General features: G+C 39.1%; 1 protein-coding gene across 8 annotated transcripts in view; it reads right to left on the bottom strand.

Annotated features, from left to right (window-relative positions):
• The window catches only part of MAP7D2 (MAP7 domain containing 2), a 73,861-nt gene that overhangs the window by 11,169 nt on the left and 37,043 nt on the right, over nucleotides 1-25,649 (bottom strand). Inside the window, exons 3-9 of one of the 8 annotated variants that reach the window (XM_072328997.1) lie at nucleotides 23,036-23,199; nucleotides 14,775-14,889; nucleotides 13,783-13,881; nucleotides 11,784-11,894; nucleotides 10,381-10,503; nucleotides 7,305-7,453; nucleotides 6,113-6,240 (exon numbers count right to left, since the gene is read on the bottom strand). In XM_072328997.1, coding sequence (XP_072185098.1) covers nucleotides 6,113-6,240; nucleotides 7,305-7,453; nucleotides 10,381-10,503; nucleotides 11,784-11,894; nucleotides 13,783-13,881; nucleotides 14,775-14,889; nucleotides 23,036-23,199 — 889 coding nt within the window. Of the gene's footprint in view, nucleotides 1-6,112; nucleotides 6,241-7,304; nucleotides 7,454-10,380; nucleotides 10,504-11,783; nucleotides 11,895-13,782; nucleotides 13,882-14,774; nucleotides 14,890-15,093; nucleotides 15,569-23,035; nucleotides 23,200-25,649 lie in introns of those variants that run through there. The other 7 variants (XM_072329028.1, XM_072329006.1, XM_072329012.1 and 4 more) reach the window with 7 other exon arrangements.

The raw sequence follows: 25,649 nt of genomic DNA, 5'->3' as shown, positions 1-25,649 counted from the left end.
ACATATAATTATGTGTTACCCCTTATCGCTTTCTTAATCTGCACAATACATAGTTTCAAATACTACAGCATATTTTCTGGACTGTACACACACTCTGGTAGACCACACACATGAAAAGTATGGACACTGGTGGAAAATTAATGGATGAGTGTGCGAAGATTTGTCTAGATTACAGTACTGTGCGGACAGAGACTATTATAACTGGAACATGATTTGCATTACAGAGCAGACAATAAAAATTACACGTCTTTCAAGTCTCTCTCAATTCATGAGCTCAGGAAAATAAAGGGTTCTTTTCCACCATACTAAAAGAGGCTGAGATAACAGAATACAGGGAGCTCATTTAAAGGAGCCCAGTTTGTGAGGAAGAAGAGTCTGCAGAGAACAGGTGGATTCTCAAGCCCTCTAAAGACAGAGGCACAGATTTCAAAGTCCCTACCTATATGCATACATATAGGTCTCACATGTGTGCCTCACCATCATGTCATTTCCTTTCATAAAAATATAACACGTAAACAGAAAGCAAATGGCTTTTTTCATCCTTCTCCACAGCACAAAGGATGTTTCTTGCCAGGTTCTCAAAGCACAGTTCCTTCTTGTGGCCTTTTAACATTCCTGACTCTACCACATATTTCCTACGCTGCTTTTTACTTAACTTGTTGTGACAGGAAGAGCAAAATAGTCATAACTAAGGCTGACTCACTTTCAGTAGTAGCACAGACATAATTGTTCTCTAATGAAGACGCGACAATCACATTAAAGAAGCTGGTAGGAAGGAATCGAGCCATGACAGCTAAGAATCCTGGACTGCATAGGAATTAGAGCTCCGTACAAGTCACTGGTGGACAAGAAAGGTGCCAGATAGACTGAGTAAAAAACTTTGAACTTTAAGACCTTCAAGATTCTTTTCTTACAGCAATTTGGCAATAAGAACAAGCATCACTTTAATTGTTTTAAAGCAACTAAAAAGGAGGAGCATCTAAAGCCAATTTACAAGGACAGCGGCAGTGAAGGATAGAGAGTTAAAAGCTGAGAAAGCCCATTCGGAATAAAAATGTTTTTCCTTCAGAAATTTTTATATCATTTACTCAATGTCAAGTAGAAATTATTAAGTAAGCACTGTCTTTCTCCCTTGTATTTAATCATATTGCCAACTTAGGATATTAAATATTCCTGAACATGGGAAGAACTGCTACTAGAAGAGGCTTGCCTTCTGCTAGTATTCAGATTGATACTACTTTTTACCAGCAGGGACAAGCCTTATTTTGAAGACAGAAAATAGAATCATCAAGGCAAATGGACACATATGGGGATCTAGTTGGATTTTAAAAGTAGATTTCCCTATGGATAAAAGGAAGGGGATGCAATTATATGCTACAGGAGTACAGGAAGCATACGTGATGAAGATTAATTAACTAAAGGAGACTCCTCAAAATCCAAGAAGTGGCAGCACATCAGCTGCCTGAAAGTTAGCTCCTCTAAGTCACCAGATTTTACAGGTGGATGCAGAAGCACAGGAAGCCTCTTCCTCCCAGCAAGAAGTCTCAGCTTTCTCCTCTCATTCCCATGCTGATGGCAGCAGCTGGTAAGGAGCCATTCACATCATGACCCCTAAACACACTGCACAAATCTCGATCGGGTCTGAGGATCCACTGATGCTGAAATTACGGTGGCTTTTTTTTTTTATTTTCCCAATTAAAGAGAGGCAGCAGTAGACCACAGAGCAGGAAAAATGTCTTAGGAATAGCAGGAGAGGAGTTCAAAGCTTACTTTAGCTAAGCACACAATGTAAAGTACACGGAGTACAACCCAAGTCAGAGGTCACATCCAATTTTGTTCACAAGCAGCAAGATGGAGACAGCATGCTTTCTTCCAAAGCCAGGTACATGACAGGTCATTGGTTACAGCACTTACACAGGCTAACTTTAAATTAGAGATCAGCAGCAATGCAATACTGCATTTTTTTTTCTCCCCTATCTGCCTATTAATTGACAAAAGCTCTGCTGGAACCATACTGAGGACTTTCAAGTTCTCAAACTTGCTGAGAATTCTCTGATCAAAACACCATTCCTGGATTCTGACGTTTTTGCTCAATTATTTTTGATATTTTCTCAAAAGCATTTCATTTTACTCTCATTTTTCATCTTTTCTAGCCTGCCACAGATTCATTTCCCTTTCCGATTCCTTAAAAGAGCACAGACTCAGACCACGTCTATTGAATATTGCTATTTTCTTTGATAGTTGCACTGTTACCAATGTTTTCAAAACCCCCAGTTGGCCCATCCTGTAGGCCAGCTGCTGAAGAACTCAGCATAATCCAACATTTTATCATTGTTATCTTTTCCAATGCAGAACAAAGACTGAGAAAAATAAATGCAGTAGGTAACAAAAAAACTTTAAAGCTGGGTTAGTGGGGGACATAGAAGCTAATTCTGTGAGGAGTTCACCATAAAAACACACATCTTTCCAATAGGCCATTTTTTTAAAACTTTTTAAGATCTGGGCATTTTTGTTCTAACGTACATATATATTTAATCGCTATTCTGTAATTCGATTGCCCACATGTATTTTGAAGACAAAGCAATGTCCCAGTGGCTGCAGTGGAACACTGCCCAAAAGAACCAAGTTACAGTTTTAGTTAGTGCAACTGTCAGCAAAGGACAGTGGTACAAACTGGGAGCTGGAAACAAATGAGGAGGAGCAGAGCTGCATTCCCAACTCCCTCCCCCCCCCCCCCCTTTTTCTCCTCACATAAGTGAGATAATGGCTTGGCAAAATAACCTAATGTAGAATCTTGTCAGAGCTTTCCATTTTTATTCACTGTGGCTTATCTGAAAGCACTTAAAAACTACGCTCTACTTCCTTGATTCAGTCAAGTTCCATTGATTTCAAAGGAACTATTTACCCAAAGACATGTGAAGGACATAGGCTTTATTGCTTTGCCAATCTATAAGATAGGACACTTACCTAACCCGCTGAGGGACGCTGCAAGAATAAACTGATTAGTGTATGGATCTTGGAAAGTGAAACAATCAGGAGAAAAAAACCTCACACAAAATCCTGGTATTATCGACTAAGTAAGCGCTCTGAAGAACAGAAGCATTTTAAACCATCATTACCCATGTTTACAATTAGTTTAATTTTTAATTTAAAGAACATTCTCTATTTTCCCAGCTCCAACCCACTGACAGCCATCACAGTCAAATGATCTATACTTCATTCAAAGCAGTACTTTCATGATTCTTTCTTGTATGGCACTTCTTGATAACATAGTTAGATTTTGCTATCATTTCAATTCGTCTCTTGCTTACAAGTATTGCTACTCCTTAACAAACATACTTCTTTCTCTCTCCTTCTTAGATCAGCATTTGCTTACACATTTTTCTTGGATGTTACATTTTGCACAGTTTGTTTGCTTTTTTAATTTCCTTTCCTTCTTCTTTCTCACCGAAATGTGTACTTTTACAAACATCTCTATTTATATACTTAATGCAAATCTATCCTGCCATCAGTCACTGTCTCTGCTTAGGTTACAGCTTTATAGTCCCATCTGAGCCTGTTTCAGTCACTCTACCATGACAAGAAAGCTTTCTAATTAATAAACAATGAAATAAGATAGAAAGAAGACATGCAACTACCACTCACAAACCAAGATGATGACTACAACAGCACCATGCAACCTGGAATACCGAGACATACATTTTTCACAAGCAAAATGCATACAGCTAACTACCACCTCAATCATAGCCCACACTTGATTATTTACTCAACAGCTTTCAAAGACAAGGCACTATGTGGGATTGCTAACTACTAATGCTGTTGAATACACATCCTTATTTCTTCCACATGTAATTGTTGGTCATACAATGTGCTGGATGGAGAATGATTAAACTTGAAAAAGACTGTCAGGTTTGCAAAGAGAATGAATATTTTATATATATACTAAATCACATTTAAATTATTCTTAAGCCCCACAGTTTATTTTAAAGGAGAAGCTAAGGTGATACGATCTAAAAGAAGGTTCCTACATTTAAGTCCACTGACCAGCCAGATCATCATCTCTACGTAATATTCAAGTATGATGATCAGAATGCATTTTGATTTTTTTTAATCTGTAAGGGAAGTCTGAAGAGTGCTACAGATTTAAACTGCATTTGCTGTAACTCTAATAAGGTCAAAGAGGGTGTTCTAATTGGGCCATGTTAAGATTAAATGCTCAGTATTTGCAGCAGTGGTCAGAATAAGATTTTCTTAAGGAGGGAAATAGGGGATAACTATCCAGCTTAAAGTCACAGAGAAACCCATAACAAGCATCTTAGTTCCTCCATGCAGCACCCTGCTTCCTCCTTTAAAAAGCAGAGTCTATACTCCTTACATGCATTAAAACATTTTCCTATAAAAAAGGTTCTCAGAATTTGCATCTTGGGAGTGAAAAAAATGAAAAAGAAAAAAACCACATCTTTGCCAAATCTTCTAAGGGAATTAGTTCTATAAATTAAGAGCAGCCATGCCTTTTTCACCAAGCATTAAGCATCTGTTTGGTTATTTGACCACATCTCCTCCCCACCCATGAGGACATCTCTAGAATGAGCTATGCCAACATTTTCGATGACTGCCTGCTGCTTCATGCTTAGTAGTCCATTTCCCACCAATCATTTTGCTTCAGTTTTATATGTTTCTTGCTGTGTCTTTTATACTGGTTGACTGAACTGAAAAATGCATTCTGAACAGGGAGTATCAACGACTTACAGAATAAAACACATTTCTATTGCTTGAACTTTTCTCTGTACATTTGGAGAGCCTGATTTATAACGATCTGCTCAAAATTTTAATGACAAAGCTGACTGTCATTAACATTCCATATCATTACGTTATTTACCAAAGTTGCACAGTTCAGAATATGACATTCTAGATGTAGTACTGAAAGTTTGTACACTTGTGGCCCATAACATAAACAAGGAATTGCTGTTTCATAGTTGCACACAAGAGGATGTCTAGAACAGAAAGCATACATTGAATCATATTATTTCCCACATTTTGCCTCACACCAGAATCACACGCAGAAATCACTTCTCCATTAAATAGTTGTGCACACAGAGCTAAGGCACAGAAGGAACACTAGGCTGGCTTTTGAAGAAGTTTATCCAAAAGATCAGAATGGTTCAGAATATAATCAGATTCAAATAGAAAATAATATTTGCAACCAGCCAAAGGAGATCATTTTCAACATGAACAGGATCTAGAAAAGGAAACTACAGACAACTACTGTAGACAATGAGTACCTTAGAGTACTTTGGCGCTTGAGTCAGACTTAATATCGTGTTCTAAGAAAGCTGAAGAAGCATTTGTTTAGACCTGTGAGCTGCAAACCATGGCACACACACTACAATTCCGACAGTTTGCAACTGAGGACTAAGAAAAGCAACTCAGTAAGGCAAGTAAGGTCAGCTATGCCACAGGTCCACAATCCTGCATGGGGTGGGGTGGAAGGAAGAGCTCTGTAAATGAACAAAGATTAAAACCAAAGCTTTGGATTACAGAATCATAGAATGGCCTGGGTTGAAAAAGACCACAATGATCATCTAGTTTCAACCCTCCTGCTATGTGCAGGGTCGCCAGCCACCAGACCAGGCTGCCCAGAGCCACATCCAGCCTGGCCTTGAATGCCTCCAGGGATGGGGCATCCACAACCTCCTTGGGCAACCTGTTTCAGTGTGTCACAATTAAGTTTACTGATGGATCCAGACAGTGGTGCCAGCAAAGGCATATTTTAAATGCTAAAATTTCTAGTTAGTATTAATGTTTTGTACATTTGTTCAAAACCAAATAAAACAAGTGCATGCTTAAAAAAAAACAAATTTTAAATAAAATTTCACAGTAACTGAATTGCACAGCAATAATTTCAGAAAGCTGAGAAAACAATGAATATCTCCAGAGACCTTTATCATAATTTCATATATATTTGTTCATCTGTTCCTCCCTCCCTATGTGTATAACTAAAATTAATTGGATTTTATACAACCCTGCCAAGGAAATTCTTCAGGAATTCATATATTCTTCGTAGATAAAAAGAAGCTCAGGGCATATCAGATCACTAATCAGAAAGGCATACTTAGGTGTGGCAGGTGAGGCAGATCTTCTGGACATAGCAGCAGGAGAATCAGACCTTCTGAGAGGAGATCCCATTCCAGATGATGAACCAGGCGTGGTGGATCGCTTCTCTTTCTTTATTTTCTCAGTCTAGAAACACCAATTATTTTAGTTTGTGAAATTAGGAGCAATGCTTCAAAATGTATTTGATAATTTTAGTATCAAAATTACATGTGAACAGATTAATGCAGCACACATTCTTAATGATTTTTTTAACAGCACCTCACAAGCGAGGAGCATTTTTTCCATACACATTAAAAACAGGTCACATCTTGCATTGATATAGTAAACAAGGAGCAAATAAGTAAAGTCATATCAGTGCTCTCCTCTCCAAGAGTTCTTGGTAGAGGGCTGAGAAGAGCATTGGGAAGAGTAATCAAAACCATCTATATCTTACTGCACAGCCTCTCAGATACAGTCAGTAATGCAAACATGCATCTCTCATAAATGCTACCAGGTGTCACAGCATAAATCATGCAAAACTTTAGCTCCCAGGTTTGGTCCTCTCACTTGCATCCAATTCAGATGGTACAAAATCCCCTACTATTAGTATTAACTACTGGAAGATATAGGATCTTATAAAACACTACTTCACAGCCCTAACATAAGTCTTCTATAACTTGCCTTTCATTGTGCAGACTGTGTGAATGTAAATGACTTGCCTTTACTTATCTGGAAACTACAGTGGATCAATAACATGACTTCTATGCAAACAGCATCTAAAATGTCTACAGAGAGAGTTAAGCAATTTGTATAGAAAAGAGGCACTGCCAACAACTTTGGCAAGTTTCCAAAATATGTGAAGCCTCCTAATTAACCAGCAAGACTGGACTGACTTATACAGAAAGATGTTGTCATTCCCTACTCCCAGAAGTTATAGGCGAGTCCACAAGCATGCACTTCTCGGTTCCCTGAAAATATAGGTGCTGCTGTTCTAAATACCATTGCTTAGCATTGACTTCCAGCAGGAGAAAGATATTAAAATGTTGCAATGCCAGAGCAGAAAAGCAACAGATGCGCGCAAGTCTTACCTCCTTACTGTTTCTTATAAAAGAGATACTCAATAAAACCAAGTGACACAAAGTGAAAGGTAGCAACAACAAATAGTCCCGTCAGTTTAGCCGGAAGTAAAATCAAGAATATTCCAAACTGACCTGAGTCACTTCACCTGCAGCCGCCCCTTTCCCAGCATCAGAAGTGGAGGGTGAAGTCGCCTTCTTCCTGTCTGTGCTTCGGGTGGGGGAAGGCTTGTAGGGAGATTTTAGAGGACTAGCTGGTGCTACACGAGGACAGATATGGAATACTAAAGAGTTATAGCACAATAGCAAGAGCAAAAGGGAGCACAGACAGAGGAAGCAAGGGAGAGGAGAAAACAGCATATTTTTACGTTAAAACATTCTAAGGTTGTTTTCAAGTTTTCAAAAAAGATCCCAGTGTGGAATACATTCATCATGGTCTCATATTTACTATAAATGCTTCAACTGAAAGTAATGCTTTATAGGGTTGTTTTGTTGTTTGTTCTTTAATCATCTCTACTATATCATTTTCTTATCCATACACTTTTTGAATCACTTGACTATGACTGCAATTCTCTTCTCTTCTAAAAACCCTCAGTTCCTTCACATAGGACAAACAGAGTAACCATGTAATTCCAGCTGGATAACTTCTGAACAAACACTGCAAAACTGGGAGGGCAACAGAAGCACAAGATTTGGTTTAGTTCGTTTAAAAAAGCTTAAACATGGCAAAGGCCTCTAAATACCTCAATTGCTTATTAAAATAATACACTGAATTCTTGAAGAAACCCTAAACTAAATGCTGCAGTAGGTATTTCAGTTATTGTCATTGGTGGTAAATACACTTTACAGGGCAACACTTCCTGGATACTCCTTTTTTTATTTGCAATATGAACAGGATTTAAAAAAAAAAATGAGATATTTTACTCCTGTTGTTTTTTTTTTGTGGGTTTTTTACGTTTTGTTTTGCTCATATTGCTAAGACAAAACTTTCACAAACATATAGAACCATCAACAGAACATAAGCTTCATTAATAAGATACACACCAATTGTAATCGCATGGCAGTGTTTACAGGCCTATTTTATTCAAAGTAAGTCAAGAAGGACACTGACTCAATTATAATCAAATTTTAAGGAAATAGCTTATTTTTTATTTATTTATTTTTAAAGTTGGGGACAGTGCTGTAAAATCTCTTTAAGATTCAATTTTTGGACACTTTCATGTTTTAACTGGGCCCATGTTTTCCTTTGACTTTCTAGCAACTTGGCAAGTTTGCTGAATGTGGAGAAAAATGTTCAGCAACTTGATTGTCACTAAAGGTAGTTCTACCTCAATCATAAGAACAGCTTTTGTTGAACTCTCATGTCTTCACTTAGAGTTATATTAATAACATGTTGCCTTCAAGAGTCATAAAAGCTAGGAACCTCATTTCTAAACCTACAGAACGTGCAGGAATGGAGCAATTTTGACCCAAACACAATCACGAGAGCACACTACATGATCATGAAAAGGGAGGACCCTGTTCCATGTTCGGAACGCTGCTCCTACTGAAAGAATGATAGAATCACAAGATTGAAAAGGTCCAACAAGATCATCTAGTCCAATTATCCTCCCATTACCATTGCTACCACAAGCTACTAAATCACATCTCATAGAAGATACACACTGTAGAAGTACGCTTCATGGAAGAAATCCTCCCTCAACCTTTTTGCTGACAAAACAATCAATGGACACTGCAACGGACACTTTAGGGAACAGGCAACCTGTAGGCCAAAAGGCATTCCTGTTAGACATGCCTGCGTGCTACTTTAAAGACCCTGAGATGAAGAGGGAGACAGGGCCGGGAGTTTACAGGCAAGATGACCAGGGAAGGACAAAGAATGTCCCTATTGATTTCTTCAATATCAATCAAAGACAACACAGAAAGCAACATCTGTAGGTGGTCCTAGTAATTCACCTCAACATTTTCAACAAAATGTATTGATCTAGATTTGAACTGGCTTTTGTTCAGTTGTAGCAGTAGCTGCTCCCTGAACAATAAGTAACCTGGGAATTTTCTTATGGGCAAAGCATTGTATGGCAACATTCCTGCTTCCTGCAGCTACAAGGGAAGTAATTTCAGAGTGACTCCATAACAATGTCCCTGTGCACTGCAACAAAGAAGCACTGCATAAAGGAAAGCATGCTTACTGCCTAATCCATTTTTAAAAGGCCTTGCAATGAAAGCACAGATGCAGGACCTGAGCCTACTCTAGTCATGACACTCGAAAATACCAATCATAAGGATGTTTTGTACTATCTAACCACTTCTGTCTGGGAAAAAGTTTCCTTTTGCAAACAGGTGTTTGGGTGTTGTTTTGCTTTTGAATAAAACTGAGAAAGAGCTATAACACTTTTGTACCCATTTATGCATACACCACGAGCAGGTATAACCTTTTAACCAGGAACTGCTCAAAGTCAGGTCCTTGCCCAAGTATTAACAGGACTGGAAACATCAGTTCTGTAGTTGTTAATAAAACCCTCACTTTGCAATACTGCCATTTACTTATAGGATCAGCAATTATCATCTTCAATTTTTAGCTTCTTAAAGAGGAATAACTTCTGGAACTGATATCATCCAAATCAGTGCATCTTATTATTTTCCTCTAAGTAACTCTAATTTTGTATGTACTTTATATGTATAAATGCACATACAAAAAAATACACATACACAAAAACAGTTAAAGACAAAAAGTGATTTAACAGTAAAGAACAGTAACCCCAGTAAAATAGTTAAGGCTCAAACAGCACACTGGGAATTTTGTTCTACATTCTACTTGGATATAAAAAGAGATGACATTAATGTCTCAGTGAAATCCTTGTGTTTTGCATTGAGAGGTGTCACAATGCTGCTCTAAAAATTGTTTCCAAAATAATATATTCAGTTTTCAGCATATCACTGAAACCAGTAGGATTTATTAAATCATTTCTTTTTTACTCTATTTTATATTTGAATAACTACTATGTTTCTATGTTTTCCCTATTAGGAGACATTCAGAACAAAAAAGGCAAGATGATGTGCTTTTTCAATGCACTGATATCAAGAACAGTCTATTTTGTGCTACCATACAAACTGTCATTTGATTCACAGTACACCATTTCTTTAAGTAGCTACTCAAATGCAATCAAAAACATACCTTAACGGTTTCAAAGTCAGTAATTCACATTTTTACCTGGGTTATTGTACTGCTCAGAAAGCATTAAGGTACTTCTGCTTCTGGCTAAAGATGACTGTGTGGGAGTCAACAGTCGAGAAACAATAAAGTTTTCCATTGGACTAAGATGCATGCGGTGAGCTGAAGGATGGGAGCAAATAAAAACAAAATTTAAAATGCAACATAACAAAACTTCATGTTAAAATAACAGAAGCAAAACAATGGAATGATTAAATGAAATGAAAGAGTCTGCAAGTGTCTGAGATTTTAAGTAATTTCCAATAATTCACACTCCATTTGAAAAATGGTTTCTGGTTCCTTCATCGCTTTAAATTAGTTTTCACCCAGTATAATAAATACAGAAAGGATAAGCCTACGCTGCATTTTGTTCTTACAAAGTAGAATATTCCATTCTGCAAAATGGTGGTTTTCATGACTCAGCATGAGAAATGTTCGCTTTTTTACCTTAACAGAAAAGGTGAAACATTTGGTCCAACAGTGCAGCTACTCACTAGCGTGCAAACCACACTGGAATACATTTAAAATGTGCAGTCTCACTGTATTATATAAACCTTACACAATATGCCTGGATTCCTTTCTACTCCACAGAAAAACAAAAGACATCAATTACAGAAGAAAGATATCTATAGATGTTCTTATTGCACATGAATAAAGACACCAATTGCAATATCTCAAAGCTATCGATGAGTTTTCAGTAAGTAGCTCAGACAGAAAATCAATTTTTCTTTCTCTTTTCAGTTTAGAAATAAGCCTTTGCTGTCATTTCCTTCAGCCAGTTTTTTGTTTGTTTGTTTGTTTTTCTCAGTTAAGAAGGTGGTGAAAAAAAATACAAACAAAACAAATCAGAAAGGTCCAGAAGAGTTTACACTGGGATAAATTCCCCAGCTCTCTCAATAGCGCTCAGTAACCACTAATCCTGCAAAACAATCATCTTTCATTGAGCCTCTCATGCATCAGGGTTTCAAATCAAATTCAAGGGCTCAGGAACTCTGGTCACCAGATCAAGGTCTCCCAAGGGGCTCATGGATGTACTGCTGCCAATGGTGCAGCCCATACCTACTGTCCAGCCACACCTGCATTGCTACTTCCAATTATTTGGCTGGAAGATCAGAAGCTGTACTATTATGGGAAATGCTGCAGTTACAGCAAGCACTACCCTGTCTGCAAGAGTAAAAAACCCCACAGTGTTGACCCAGGCTCTCCAGTGAGGCAGCACAGCCTTGGGACAGACTATTCAACTATCTGATTGTATTTCAGATTAATAATTCAACATACAACCCCTAAATGTTTGATGCCTTTTGAATAATAGACATAAGAGAGTTGCACAGATAGTTGCAGAGAAGAATTGCTTTAAGCAGAAGGAGAGTTTATGTTGGCAGGAGACCAACATGTTCACTTGCCTCTGTCGGGGGAATGTGTTATTGCCGCTGTGGAGGAGGAGAGGCGCTTACTGATTGGCGATTCCATTTGCTTTGGCAGGTTCATTGTAGAAGCTGAAAGTTTGTCACATGCTGCAGAGAGACGCATTGAAGATATTTGTATTCGGATCACAGTGTTGATAATCAACTCCCAAAATTCACCTTGCATTTGTACTCGTGGCCTTGCTGCTGATCACAGCGCTGAATGAGTAAGGCCTGATGTACATGCGTGCTGACTGCCAAAGGACCATTTGGGACAGACTTTGGAATGTGACTTTTCTGCTTGTGAATTTAACATTTCAGTTATACAACTGCCTGCGTTTTACAGTGTCACAGGCAAACAACTGCATATCATGTCTGCTGAATGAAGCCATTCCAACAGAAGATAACTGCAGCACAAGCAGAAAGTTACCTATAATCCTAAACTGCATATATGGGGGCTCTGACCCTCACTTTCCCTCCACCTGCTGTCTACTTCCAGTCTGGAAAAGCTGGTGTAGATTTCAGGTATTACTCTATTACAGAAACAAAATAATCAATATTTGTGCATTCACACAATGAGAACTCACTCTTTTGGTGACCAGTTATGTTTTTGCACTTGGGGAGGAGAAAAAAACACACAGGTTTTTGGTGCCACCCCAAGTGTTTTGTTTTTTGCCCCCCTCATTATTTATCCTGAAATACTACTGACAGCCTGTTTGAGCACAATACTCATTTCCTACCTTGCCATTTACTGAACAGAACAGCAGAAAAATGCTACTCAACTACTATTACAGCACACTGCTTTATGATGAACACTGCATGATGCTCAGAAACACAGAAAAGCAGAGGCTTTGCCCTTTGAATTTGAATTCTGTTTCTTTCAGACACAAAAATACATTCAGCTGAAGGCATATACGTGGCTCCAGACCTGCAGCCCGTAAGCCACTGCATTCACTATGACTCCCGCAAAAACCTCACCACAGGGAGCCTGTAGGATTTGCCTCCACCTACTACAGTAAACAGTACAACTCTCCACATTCCCTTTTTTAAAAGTATGGGTAAAATGCCACTATGCGACATCAGCTGCAAACCCAAATCTCTTTGAAATATCTGTACTAATCGTTGCTTGTGCACAATCTGTTTGCACAGAAAGAGTAATTCCATAAGAGCATAGCCCCAAGAACCAATAGGGTGCATTCTGCAGGAGGAATATCCGAGCCCAGCTTCTCCTCCTGGAAGAGGAGGATCCTACATCTTAAAGCACAGGCTGCATTATGTTTTTAAAATGCCAAGTACATTTTGATATCAAAGCTGGAAATCCTACACGCAATTCATTCTTAATACTCATCTACTTCACAGTCCTTTTAGGAGAATAAAAAATAATGAAATAATGATGAAACAAAAAACACAAAACAAAACATGATTGCCGACACACAAAGTCAACTATTTGAGTTGGTTACTAATACCAGCTTGGCCAAAATCCACCACAAGAGGCTGAAAACACAGCATGGCTGCTTATACCAAGCTCACTCGTTTTCAAATTATTGCAGGAAAAAGGCCCTTGGTATGAAAAAAAGGGGTTGTTCTGATGAAATACCATCTCCTTAACGTATTTTCCTCATAGTGATTTTTTTAAACAGCGCCTGCAGATGTACATTTCAACTGTAATATAATTATATACACACGCAAACACACAAACAAACACAGAGTGCCCACTGAATTAACAAAAATGAGAATCCGAGCTGTAGAACTCTACAGTTAGTGGGAAAATCATGAGATGCCTCTACTGTGGAATGTGACGCATGCACTGCTCCACCATGGCAAAATTAAAGCAAATTAAAAAGACACTTGGTCCACATCACTAAGGGTGATGCTGTAGAGCATCAGACTGAAATAATAAGAAAACAGTGGTTAGGAAAGACGAGATCAGCAATGATGAACTACAGTGATTAGAACAGTTATAAACGAGACACGATGGTACTGTGATTCTCTGAAATACCATTGAAGGAATCAGCAGGAGCAGTAGAGGTCACAGGGTCTGGATGAAGGGTGTTGGCAGCTAAACCTAGAACAGGGGGTGGGGTATTTTCTGATTCACCTACACAGCAGAGAGATCAGAGCAAAAAGAGGTGAAAGAATTACTGAATAAGTTGGGGGAGGTAGAATTAAGCACAAGCCGCATCACAAAGACAATCTGGTTTCTTTCTCTATGTGTGAAAGACTCCTTTCTTTTCAATCACATATATTGAATTTCTTGTGAAACAGTTTGTCATTTTAGAGTTAAATGTATTTACATACTGCTTAGAAACAGTAACTATCATAGTTTGTTACCACCCAACCATGAATATGTAATATTTTCCTATGGCTACAGTTTTTCCAAACCTGGCCAATTTAAATAAATTCCATGATTTAAAACCGAAAACATGCATATTTTTGAAATACACAAGCAGTACGTGACTGATTATGAAGTAAAAATTATCTGTTCTGAAGCCAAATCAAAAAGCACGACAGCAAAAAATACGTGGGAGGGAAAAAAAGCCTTCAAAACTATTTTAAACTGCAGATGCTGCATAGCCATGTAGAAATTCCCATCAGGTTTTCAGAAGTACCAAACAATAACAGATCGTCTTTTCAAGGTTTGGCCAGCACTTAGCCCTCTGATGAATATTAAATTTGCTAACCATGTGCATGGGAAGACAATGCGGGGGAAGAAAGTAAGGGAGAAAGAGCACTAATTTTGATTTTAGCATCTGTCATCCTCAAAGCAGAATGTGATTAAAATGATCTGCATTCCTGAAGTTAGGAGAGACCTTTCTTCCCAGAAAGTGTTAGAGAGAGGAAGCCTGGCAAGCAGTTACAAAGCATTTCTTCACACCCCGAGGCAGCAGCCCCTGCAGTACCACATTACAAAATGCACCATCCTCACTATCTCCACAACCTCACGCGTTTTGCGCTTCAGGATCTGCAATGCAGGCAGCCTCTTTCACTCACCATCTCTCCCTCCTGAGCCTGCAGCCAGTGCTCCTCCCCACGACCATCGCTTCTGCTTCTGTTCCAGCTGCTGGCTGCGTTCAAGGGACCGACGCATCATGGCTTCTAAACGTTCCTGGTTATAATAGTAGAAAAACAGAGAAACCAAACTGAATCAGTTCTTTCAGGGCTTTTTAATTTAATTTATATTTTTACCTTCTTAAACAATGCTAAAAAATAAGCTGTTCCCCTGTTGCTCCACTTAAAATGTTTACAGGAGCTGGTTTCCAACAGAAGAAAAAAAAAGACTAAATAAAGAATGTATCAGTATGTTACCTACCTCCAGATCTGTGTATCCTTTGTCTGCAAGCCACTGAGGTCACTACAGAGGCCTAAGTAAATAACACAGGTTGCATCACTGCCTAGCATCTGCTCCTGCTGGTGAGGCTGCTGCTGCGCTCTGGACTTAATTTGTATAAGAATAATGCTTGACAAGCATTAACTCCTTCTTGTCTATGCAGACCTCAGGATTTCTTCCATCCCTTTCCGAGTACAGCTAAATTGCTGCAATGCCAGTGGCTCCTCCTAGCCACGCAGATAAATGATCGCTTCAAACCCAAAGTAGGTTACTTTGCAGGATGGCTTAGTTAATTATTTATTTTTGGGGAAACTCCCTCCTTTCTTACACTGTGTTCTTCACAGCCTAAGCATCTAAAAGCCTTTTGCTTTTCTTTTTTTTTTTCCCCTCCCTTCTCCTCTTCTCCTGCATTTTTCTTAGTACATGCTCAGATCACCCTGTCCAGAGAGCTAGCTTTTTTCCTCCACCCTCTCCATGGTATGATGAGTTAGAATTTTCCAATGGGGAAGAACAAAAAGAAGATTCTCTCTCTCCCCAGATAGTACTGCACCTTTAACTCACAGCTAGGTCTTCTGGTTTCATTTCCATCACCTCCCAACTCTCATAGATCTCTGCTCAGTTTTCTGCCCATGTCCTCCTTCTACCAGTTTATTGATGGCTTATTGTTGTGGCAAGGATCTCTGCATGCTTCCTCTGCACCTTTCGAGCAGACAAAACCTGGTTCTTCCCCATCCACCATTTCTAAACCTGCCACCTTCCTTCTTTCACATTTGGCAACCTCTTCACCCCCACAGTTCAGCAATCAAATCTCTACCATAAGAGATGAGCCCACTCTTGCTGCCTCCAACTGCTGCTCCAATGGTTTTTAACCCCTTTGATGCTCTCAGACCCATTACTTACTACCTTTGCTACGTCCTTCCCATTTAGCACAAAATCCCCACTCTAATCACTCTAGCTCATGTAGGTTTCTCACTCCAGAAACACTATGTCTGTGATTACGTCAGATCCTTTTACATTGCTACCAATCCCTTGCACCATCTCCAAGATTTTCTGACAACTCAGCTCAACTACATTGAAAACCTTTCTGCATCTCCAGTCCAGATTATTCCTTCCCATTGCTTCATGACTTTGGTCTAGCTCTCCCATCCCCCTTATCTAATATATTTTACTTCCCCAAATATTTAATGCCTTTGTTCAAGCATGTCTCCTACAGTCTCTACACTGATGGTGAGCCTGTAGTCTCTAAATTGGCTTCATCAAAAGATCAGACCAGAGCACCAGGCACCTCCAAGTAACTACCACACTGGGAACAGTTATGTAAGTATCTACAAAATTTATGTTACCTTCCCGAGATTGTCTACAACCACTGGCTTTCATTAACAGTCATCCAGAAAGCTGATGAGGGTGTATCTACAATATCCTTTCTCTTTTACACACCTCTGAAGAATCTCTTCCACTTACCGGGAATAACTTCCAGCAATTTATTTCTAACCAAGCTTTCCACCTCATCCAACCTTTCTAGCATCTACCAAGCCATATTGAAGCTCTCTTAATTTTCTTACATATCACTTATGTAATAAATTTGGTTACATTACGCTCTGTACTAAGAATGAAAAAAGGCACTCAGTTCTTCAGCCTATGTTACCTTTCAGCCAGTTGACTCGCTGCTACAATTACAGCTCCCATCCCCAGGACGGCAACCTTTTAGTCCCATGTTCGGAGTTCACTTTATTTTTGTCTCCCTTCTCTATCTTTAGCTCACAGGTACATCAGAAAAGACTGCTGAAATCAGGCAGCTGTTTCTCCCTCCCCCTTTTTTTTTGTTTCTTCTGTTGCCACCCATGTCCAGGCAGGCATGCCATGTAAATGCGTTATCTGCCTTCCCTTCTCTTTTTTCCCCCCCCACTTAAAGTGCACGTGCACAAAGCATCACAAAGCTCAAGCGCAGACTTTTCTGTAATAGCACAGGAAAAAATGTCACATTTTGCATATCCCACTGCTTCTTGACCATCCTTCGGACATGAAAAGGTAATCCTGCAAGTAATCTTCCAGTCTTTAGATCCCCTGTAGTTTGCTCCAATCTTTCATTCTTACCATTTGGCGATTAAATTTTCACATTGAAAATCTATGTGTTCTGCCTCTGCATTTCAAGTTCACATATTCCACTTTTACCTTCACACTTTTCAACATTAATTTCATTCTATTTCAGCCCCTTTTCTGTACTTCTGCTTTCCTAGCTTGTTATTTCAGCACCAGCTCTCTGCAGTCAGCTTCTTTACTTTTACCTACTTAATTTTTACTCTAATTTATGTTTCTACCAAAACTCGAAGTAAAATGACCCACCCAATCCTTTTCCATTAAAACACATAATCCTACTGAATCTTCTTTTTTTCCCCTCTGTAACCTAATTAACATTCTTACATATTGATACAAAAAAAAAAAACAACACCAGAAACAGTATGACAGCAGACAAGTTTTACCTGAGTGATTAATAGCTTTCTTTAATACTGCTTAGAGCAAGTACCAACAATATTCTCCGGTTTGCAAGCCACAGAATACAGTCATGCCATGTACTATAAAAACACTGTTCTAAAAATAAAATGGAATGCATGATTAAATAGTTCAAAGAGAAACAATTTTTCATACATATATGAAAGCTCACAGCACTCGCATTCTGAGGTCAAAATCTTCAATCACACAATGTGGAGAGGATCATTTATTATTGTTTGCAAAGAGCCTTTCATTACAGCACTATAGAACATAATGATTGAGCTTAATGAAACTCTGCAGATATAGGTTAGATAAAGAACAATATGAAAACCCTTTGCACAAAGGAAGGACTGTTATTAAAAAGCATTTTAAATAAGCACAAAACCGAATTTTAAAACTAGAATGCCAAAGAAAATAACAAGGATGCACAGAAGCACAGCATAAACAATGCTTACACCAATAATTTTCAATTATAACAAAAGCTAAAAGGCAACACAAAGCTTTCCTTCATTAGCAAGCACTGTGCTGAAACCCACCTATGTTATAGACACATTATCTCGTTAAAGACATATCCAAACTCTCTGACCCTCTTTAGGAACTCTAATTGCCACAGGCAGAAAAATCTCTGCACTGGAGATGCAGTTAACCTGCTCCAAAAAATATACTGGACAAGCTTTGCATGCAGGTTAAACTGAGAATGAGTAACACCATAAAAAGAGAACCATCTACTGCTAGTGTCTGAAGTAAACATTACTTTCCAAATTCCATAGTAATTCAGGCACATTTTCCCTCAGACTAAACAACAGAACAAACATTTGGACTGCCTGAGTTTTAAAAGTAAAAGCAAAAATTAACTGTGAGCATACAAATAATTTGTCTGAATTACTTCCCTTTTGTCTATATAAGATATGACAGGTGTGAAAACAAAAAAATATATATTTTACAAATATTATGAGTCAAAATAATTTGGGCAAATAATTCTACAACAATCTCCCTTATACTTAGAGCACAAACACCTAGCAGAGCCATGTGTAAGATTAGAGAGGAAAAACTCCTCTTCTTTACTTCATGTATTCATCAGCACCGTATGTAAGTAGCTGTTTACTGATACTATCAGTTAGCCTCACTTTTATTAGAGTGCCTCTTCTGTCTAACAACAGAAGAGCCCTGTTATTTTCTATTTAAAGAATGGCTTTTAACATTTGTAAAGTGTTTTTTAACTACCTCTTCTGAATATAATTTATTTACACTGCCAGCAATTTAAGATTACAGTTGTATATAAAATTTATATGGAAAAAGAGTGGGTGCATCAAAGGAAATCAAATAGGACAAATGAGGGCTCTGTTACTGTACACGTAGAGCTGGGGTAGCAGTTATGGCAGAAGTGGAGCAGAGAGCAGAATCACAGAATCACCAGGGTTGGAAAAGACCTACAAGATCATCCAGTCCAACCATCCACTCATCACCAATAGTTCGTACTAAACCATGTCCCTCAACACAACGTCCAAACGTTCCTTGAACACCTCCAGGGTCAGTGACTCCACCACCTCCCTGGGCAGCCCATTCCTCTGCCTGACCACTCTTTCAGAGAAGTAGTATTTCCTAACATCCAGCCTGAACCTCCCTTGGTGCAGCTTGAAGCCATTCCCTCTAGTCCTACCACCAGTTACGGAGAGAAGAGGCTGACCCTCAGCTCACTACAACCTCCCTTCAGGTAGTTATAGAGAGTAATAAGGTCTCCTGTGAGCCTTCTTTTCTCCAGACTGAACAATCCCAGCTCCTTCAGCCTCTCCTCATACGGCCTGTGCTCCAGACCCCTCACCAGCTTTGTTGCCCTTCTTTGAACATGCTCCACAGCCTCAATGTCTTGCAGTGAGGGACCCAAAACTGGACACAGCACTGGAGGTGCAGCCTCACCAGAGCTGAGTACAGGGGGACAATCACTTCTGTTCCTGCTAGCAACACTGTTTCTGATGCAAGCCAGGATGTCCTTGGCCTTCTTGGCCACCTGGACACACTGCTGGCTCATGTTCAGCTGAGCATCAATCAATACTCCCAGATCCATTTCCTCTACAGTCTTCCAGCCACTCTGCCCCAAGCCTATAGCGCTGCCTGGGGTTGTTGTGGCCAAAGTGCAGGGCCTGGCATTTGGTCTTGTTGAACCTCATCCCATTGGTTTCAGCCCAGCTCTCCAGTCTGTCCAGATCCCTCTGTAGGGCCTCGCTACCCCTGGGAAGATAGACACTTCCAGACCTGGTGTCATCTGCAAACTTACTGAGGGTGCACTCAATGCCCTCATCCAGGTCATCAATAAAGATACTGAAGAGGACAGGCCCCAGCACTGAAGAGAGAATGCCCATTATTAGGAAGGGGACTTAATTCTTCTCCTTGTGCCCACTGCCTACCAATCAATAGACTGCTTTTGCATAGCAGTCCCAACCAGTTTACAGCAACTTTTCCCTATTACTTGCATGACTGAACCTTACTCATTACATAAATGACTACAAAAGATATTAATTCCATGTATTACAATTTGAAAAGTAAATAGCTGACACTACACCATTCTAAGGTTTTCATATCTTATGTTTAAGTGTATTTTTTTTTCAAATGTAACAAATAACGTAGTATACCAAAACAAAAATCTAACTGAAAGAATCTTCCCAGCACTGTGCGATATTCTTTTCCATTTAACACTGAGTTTGCATGTTGGAACAGATTGGATTTGTCTACCTTTTGACCACCAGCTGTTCAAGTAAATGTTAGTACATTAGTAGCATGAGTACTAATTTTACCAACTCCCTTTTGATAAAACCATCAGATTTTGTTAAAAAACAAACCTTTGAATGGATGGATGCCATCACTCTTATCTGCGTTACTACCCTTGACATGGCCCATATAAACAATGCTCAAATTGTATTATGAGATATGCAAGAAAGAGAAGAACACTGCTAAAGAGACTTCCCATGTGCATAGTAGCACATCTATCTACAATACATTCCCAAAGCAGATGGGAGCTTCAAGATGGAAAAAGGAGAAAAAATAATAATAATTGAAGCAAACAAAGATCAGCTTTTCCTTTTATCTATTTGCAGCTCTACTGTCTGCTTGCTGATAAAAGGAACTCATTAATACCTTTTGCTGGCAAACACCAGCACACCTCCTTCCTCAAGGTTCACAGCCTGGCAATCCTAGAGAAAGGGGCAGGTTTAAAAGTAACATGGAAGGAAGGGTACTGTTACTGAAGACTTCCCCTGATATGAAAGGTGCAGTCAAAGCAGACAGCACAAGGATGATTTTCTGACACATTCGTTCAGTTTCTGCTGAAGGAGTAGAAAATATTTCCATCATACTCCACTAGAAGCTCCAACTGCCCTAGAGAACAACTGTGCCAGAGTATCTCCATTCCCATTAATATAGACTTTAAAATAACCACCTCTTCCCTGTCAGGGGAGCAGAAAAAGCAAGCAAAATAAATTTTGGTCACTTTGTCTTTGAGAAGTCCTTCACATGCAAAATACTCAAACAGAAAAGGCAGCAATGTAGCAAGCAAACAATTCCCCATGGTTTAGTAGCCATTTACCTCCCAAATTCCTACATATACAACAACAATATTTTTTAGAGTGAGATTTATACAAACTGTTCCTGTCAAAATTACGCGCTGCCATCTGTTGTGTTAAAAAGCAAGGTAAAAAGAAAAAGACCTAAGGAAGACATAAAGGCCAACCAATAAGGCAGACTTGCAGCAAGGAAGAAAATCTACGTGGCACTTTAGACACCTTAAACAAGGTAAATATCAGTGCTCCAGTCACCATCCAGTATATACCAGTCTTAAAGGGAGAAAGGCTGAGCACATGCTGTAGTATACCAGTACACTGGCCAGGGTGCATCCCCCACAGGAGTGGGAAATATGAGCTCAAGGCTCTTCCAGTAAAGACAACCTCAAATGTCCAGAATGACTCATGAGCACTGAGTAACTTGAAATGCCCCTAGGGCTATAAATTCGTCAGCATCCTTACTCTTCCTTCCTACATTCATCCCTGGGCAAATGTAGGAAAGTCTATTACAGGAGATGGGGCACCTCAGTGAAGAGATCCCTGGTCTAACCTGGAACAGCCTAACTTGTGTTTGACAGTCTCCACACTGACTGCTCCAGCACAAACCACGCAGGCAGGCAAAGCAGTTAAGTTGCTCACTTTGCCTACAGCTTTCTCCCACCCCATCTGCCTCCAGTGCAACTTCTGAGGACACAGATTTTGAAGTGTTTGTATTTGCCACTACCCCCTGCCTCTCCCATAAAGAAGATCAATTTTGCTTAGCTGCAAAAGGTTATCACAGCAGGAAGCACTAGGGAAAGAAAACACTCGGTCAATGATGTTACCATAGAAGGAGATAGGTCTCCTAAGCCTTTGTTCCTGTTTCTGTCATTCTTCTTAAAATGTGAAGTGATCCACATGACAAAACATTTAAAAATGAATTCTCAGCAATTATGCAGAAGCCACAAGCACTGTGTTACAGTTGAAAGAGGAATGGCAGGATACAATTTTCTTTTCAGGTTTCAGTAAAGAAGTGAAAAAAAATCAAACATAGGGGAAAAAACAGACAAGTATTCTGATCCCATATGGAAATGTTTCATCTCTTTTGCAAAGATAATGGATAAACTCGGGATGGAGAAGAAGTTAATAACCACAGGTCTTTATAGCCTTTTCATATAGAAACTAAAGAAATATCTTCTCTTGACATTTTTTTTCCCCCTCTCTAAACCACTGTCCCCTTTCCCAAAAATCATTAATTCTTAATTAGCTGCAGTAGTAGTGCTGCATGTCATGCTGGGAGAAACACACACATGTACTGGGTTCAGAAATCTGCATCAGAAATTGGACTCAGAGAAAAAACAGAACCTTATACATCACTAAAGGGAGTAGAAAAAGGTGGAATTCTGTATAAATTCTGTTCTATGTGACAAGTTTCAATCAAGACTAGATTCTTCACTGCTTTAAGAAAGAATTTCTCATTTTATATTACCAAGGAACAAATACAATTTCCTAAATATCACTTCAGCTTTACAGACAGCGTAAACAAAACAGCAAGAAAAATCCTGCCAGTTTATGAAAATGCTGACCTGTAAAAGCTATCTTTTGGGATGCTGTTGCTTTATCATGGGACAGTTGGAGTCCTGGATACATTAATATAAGTAGATGATAGTTTTGTGAGATCAGATAAAAAACAGGAGACAAAAAGAGCTTTGGAAAATGTTCTTGGGGTACAAGCAGTCGTGGAGTATTTATAGTTGTGATGTGGTTGCAGCTCCCAAAGTAACATCCATATGTCTTTGGGTCAAAGAAAGGAATAAACACCTGCAGCAGACATTGATATTCAGCTATGTTAATGCTAACAGACACAGTTGCTCTTTCATATGACTCCCAGTGGACCTTACCTCCTCCTCTTTAAGCTTTTGTCTCCGCTTTTCTTCAACAGCTGCTCTCTTCTGCTCCTCCCTCTGTCTCTGCTCCTCCAGTCTTCTCCACCGTTCCTCCACTTGCTTTTCATATTGAAGCTTTGCTCTTCTCTCCTTCTCTAGTATCTGCTGTTCCCTAGCAGCTTAGGCAGAGAAAAAGGTGCTTCAGATATATATCAGATATAATAATAATCTATAGACCTAATAATATATGCTGACTCATAAAATCCTTTGGAATTTCTTTACAAACAAAAGCTGTGGGAATTTCTTTAAAACTATGATTCTCTTCACAAAGCTGCCTTCAAAATAAATACAAAAGAGATATATCAGCTATACTTCCCATGAAGCTTTGGAAATATATAATTCTGTAATTTGATACTATGCTGTTAGACCTTCCAGGCATTAAAAATAAAACAACAAACAATTATAGAATTTCTCCAGTTGCTTATTCCAAATGGAGTCATAATTTTTGTCATTACTTTGTTGTTACAGAAATTCAGACTGCAGCATTATGTGCAGGACTGCTGCTTCAGGCTTACACCAGGACAGTAAACAGCAGAACTTAATTTGACAAATCATGGAGAAAAAAAATCTATTTCTCGTGCAAGTGCATTCCATAAAAAGGCACAAAATAGGCCAGTAAGCATGCTTACATACAAACAAGCCTATAACATCATACCAACATGTATATAGCCAATATGAAACAGAGAATATTTACACAGCTGATGAGCTAAGAACATAAAAGTTAGGAAAAGTCAGAATTAACACGGGTTATACAAAAGCAGATCTTTAATTCTGCTCACCTGTTATGTCCCAGTTTACTTTTCCAGTTACTGTTTCCCTTGTTCAGCAAATTATTGCCCTGCAAGTGTTCTCTCTCTTGGCTTCTTTCCATCAACCCAAGGCTCTTGCCCAGCTATCTCAATTCTTCACAGATCAGCTTTCTTCTCCCACCTCCTTGACCTTGGGTTCTTTATCTACAGCTGGGGCCTTCAGTCCCTTCTAACCTCCCTTTGTCCCCAAGTCTGTCCCTCTAGGAGACACACTCCTTTCCCTGTGGCCTCGTTTCTTTCCCCTTGATTACCAGATCCTTGTAAGATACTTTCTCACGTCCAACCTGCTTTACAGACCACCACTTGTCTTACTCTTGTGAGTAGCATGGCTGGTGGTGTTTTCTCCTTTTGCCTCAGGAAAGGCCAATATGAAGGGAGTGTTAGTGCTGCAGGAATCATCAGAATAAAGACTTGGATGTGTCAGTAGATAGTTATCTCAGATACAGTGGAAGAAGAGAGACAAGTCCCTAACTGTTGATGACTACTGGTCACATCAGGTAGAACAGGTGAAAATCGCATGGGAGTTGATAAAAGACAAAAAATAGAGTGAGGTGTACGGAGATTATGCTAGTTACCTTTTGAACAAGTATGTGAAACCCGGGACTGATTCTGAACAGAGAAGTGAACCATTCCGACATCAAGACATAAACACAATTCTTTTTTCTTGATTTAGGGATACTAAACCATTGGTTAATTAATTTTAGCTTTGAAGAGGAGATTATTCTATATTGCTGCAAAATACCTGCTGGCTGCATAAAGATTTGTCCTTCTGGAGAACTCACTACTTTTTTTCTGAACTTCTGAAATGAATCTGACATAAACAAATAGCTACTAAGGCCAAAATCCAAAGGTCTTGATTCTTGAATGGGTCTCAGCTCTAAAATAGTATGTTCTCAGAAGGCATGTACACTGTCTGGAGACAAGAACTGCAAGCAACAACTTACAAACCACCTGGGTTAGCCACTCCCAGATTGTCCAGATTTCAGTTTTCCTCCCACCTCCTCTTGCTCTTTAATCCAAATCCTTTCCACTCTACTCATCACGTCACTTTCTCAGGAGCCAGCAAAGAAGGATAATCAAAATGACAGGAAAGGTAGTCTAAACTAAATACAGCTATAAGAGATAAAACTAAGGCTGGTGCATGCCCCATACAGACGGAATTTCTGGGGAGATTAACTACTAAAAATTTAATTCCCCACTAAGCAGATTTCCACATGAACTACAGAAAGAAATCTTGCTCACCGAGCTCACTGCACTAAAAAACATCACATCTCAGGCCTCAGGTTTTGTCAAGATATGTTCAACAGTTTATTTATTGCAAGGAAAACAGTATTTTCTCATGTTTCTTTCCACATGTGTCCACACTGTTTCAGTTAACACTGTCTTGAAATAAATGGCAATTTATGATTTTTACAATGTTATTAATTTTACAAAATCCTAAAATAATGACAAACCCTTTTAACAGGTATTGTCGGGTAATCATAAGGAACAGAGCTACTGGCCTGTCTAGTTATGGCAATGAGAAAAAAAATAAGCTTACCTGTTTAAACATTTACTTTTAACTTTATAAATATACACACACATTTAAGGGAAGGAGGGAGGGGATAAAGGTTGAACTGTTCATTTTTCTCTCTCGCAAAATTTCCCCAGCATTTCCTTGGAGATGTTAGCAGACTAAAAACAACTGACTGTTATAAGACTGGTGAAATCAGTGTTTGTATTGTTCGGCAAATTAATTGATGATTGATCTTTTTTCATTC

This window comes from Excalfactoria chinensis, chromosome 1 (genome assembly GCF_039878825.1).
Source record: "Excalfactoria chinensis isolate bCotChi1 chromosome 1, bCotChi1.hap2, whole genome shotgun sequence".
In the NCBI taxonomy this organism is placed as follows: Eukaryota; Metazoa; Chordata; class Aves; order Galliformes; family Phasianidae; genus Excalfactoria; species Excalfactoria chinensis.
Note: the sequence above shows the minus strand (reverse complement) of the source record. Positions and strands in the feature narration are given on the sequence as shown.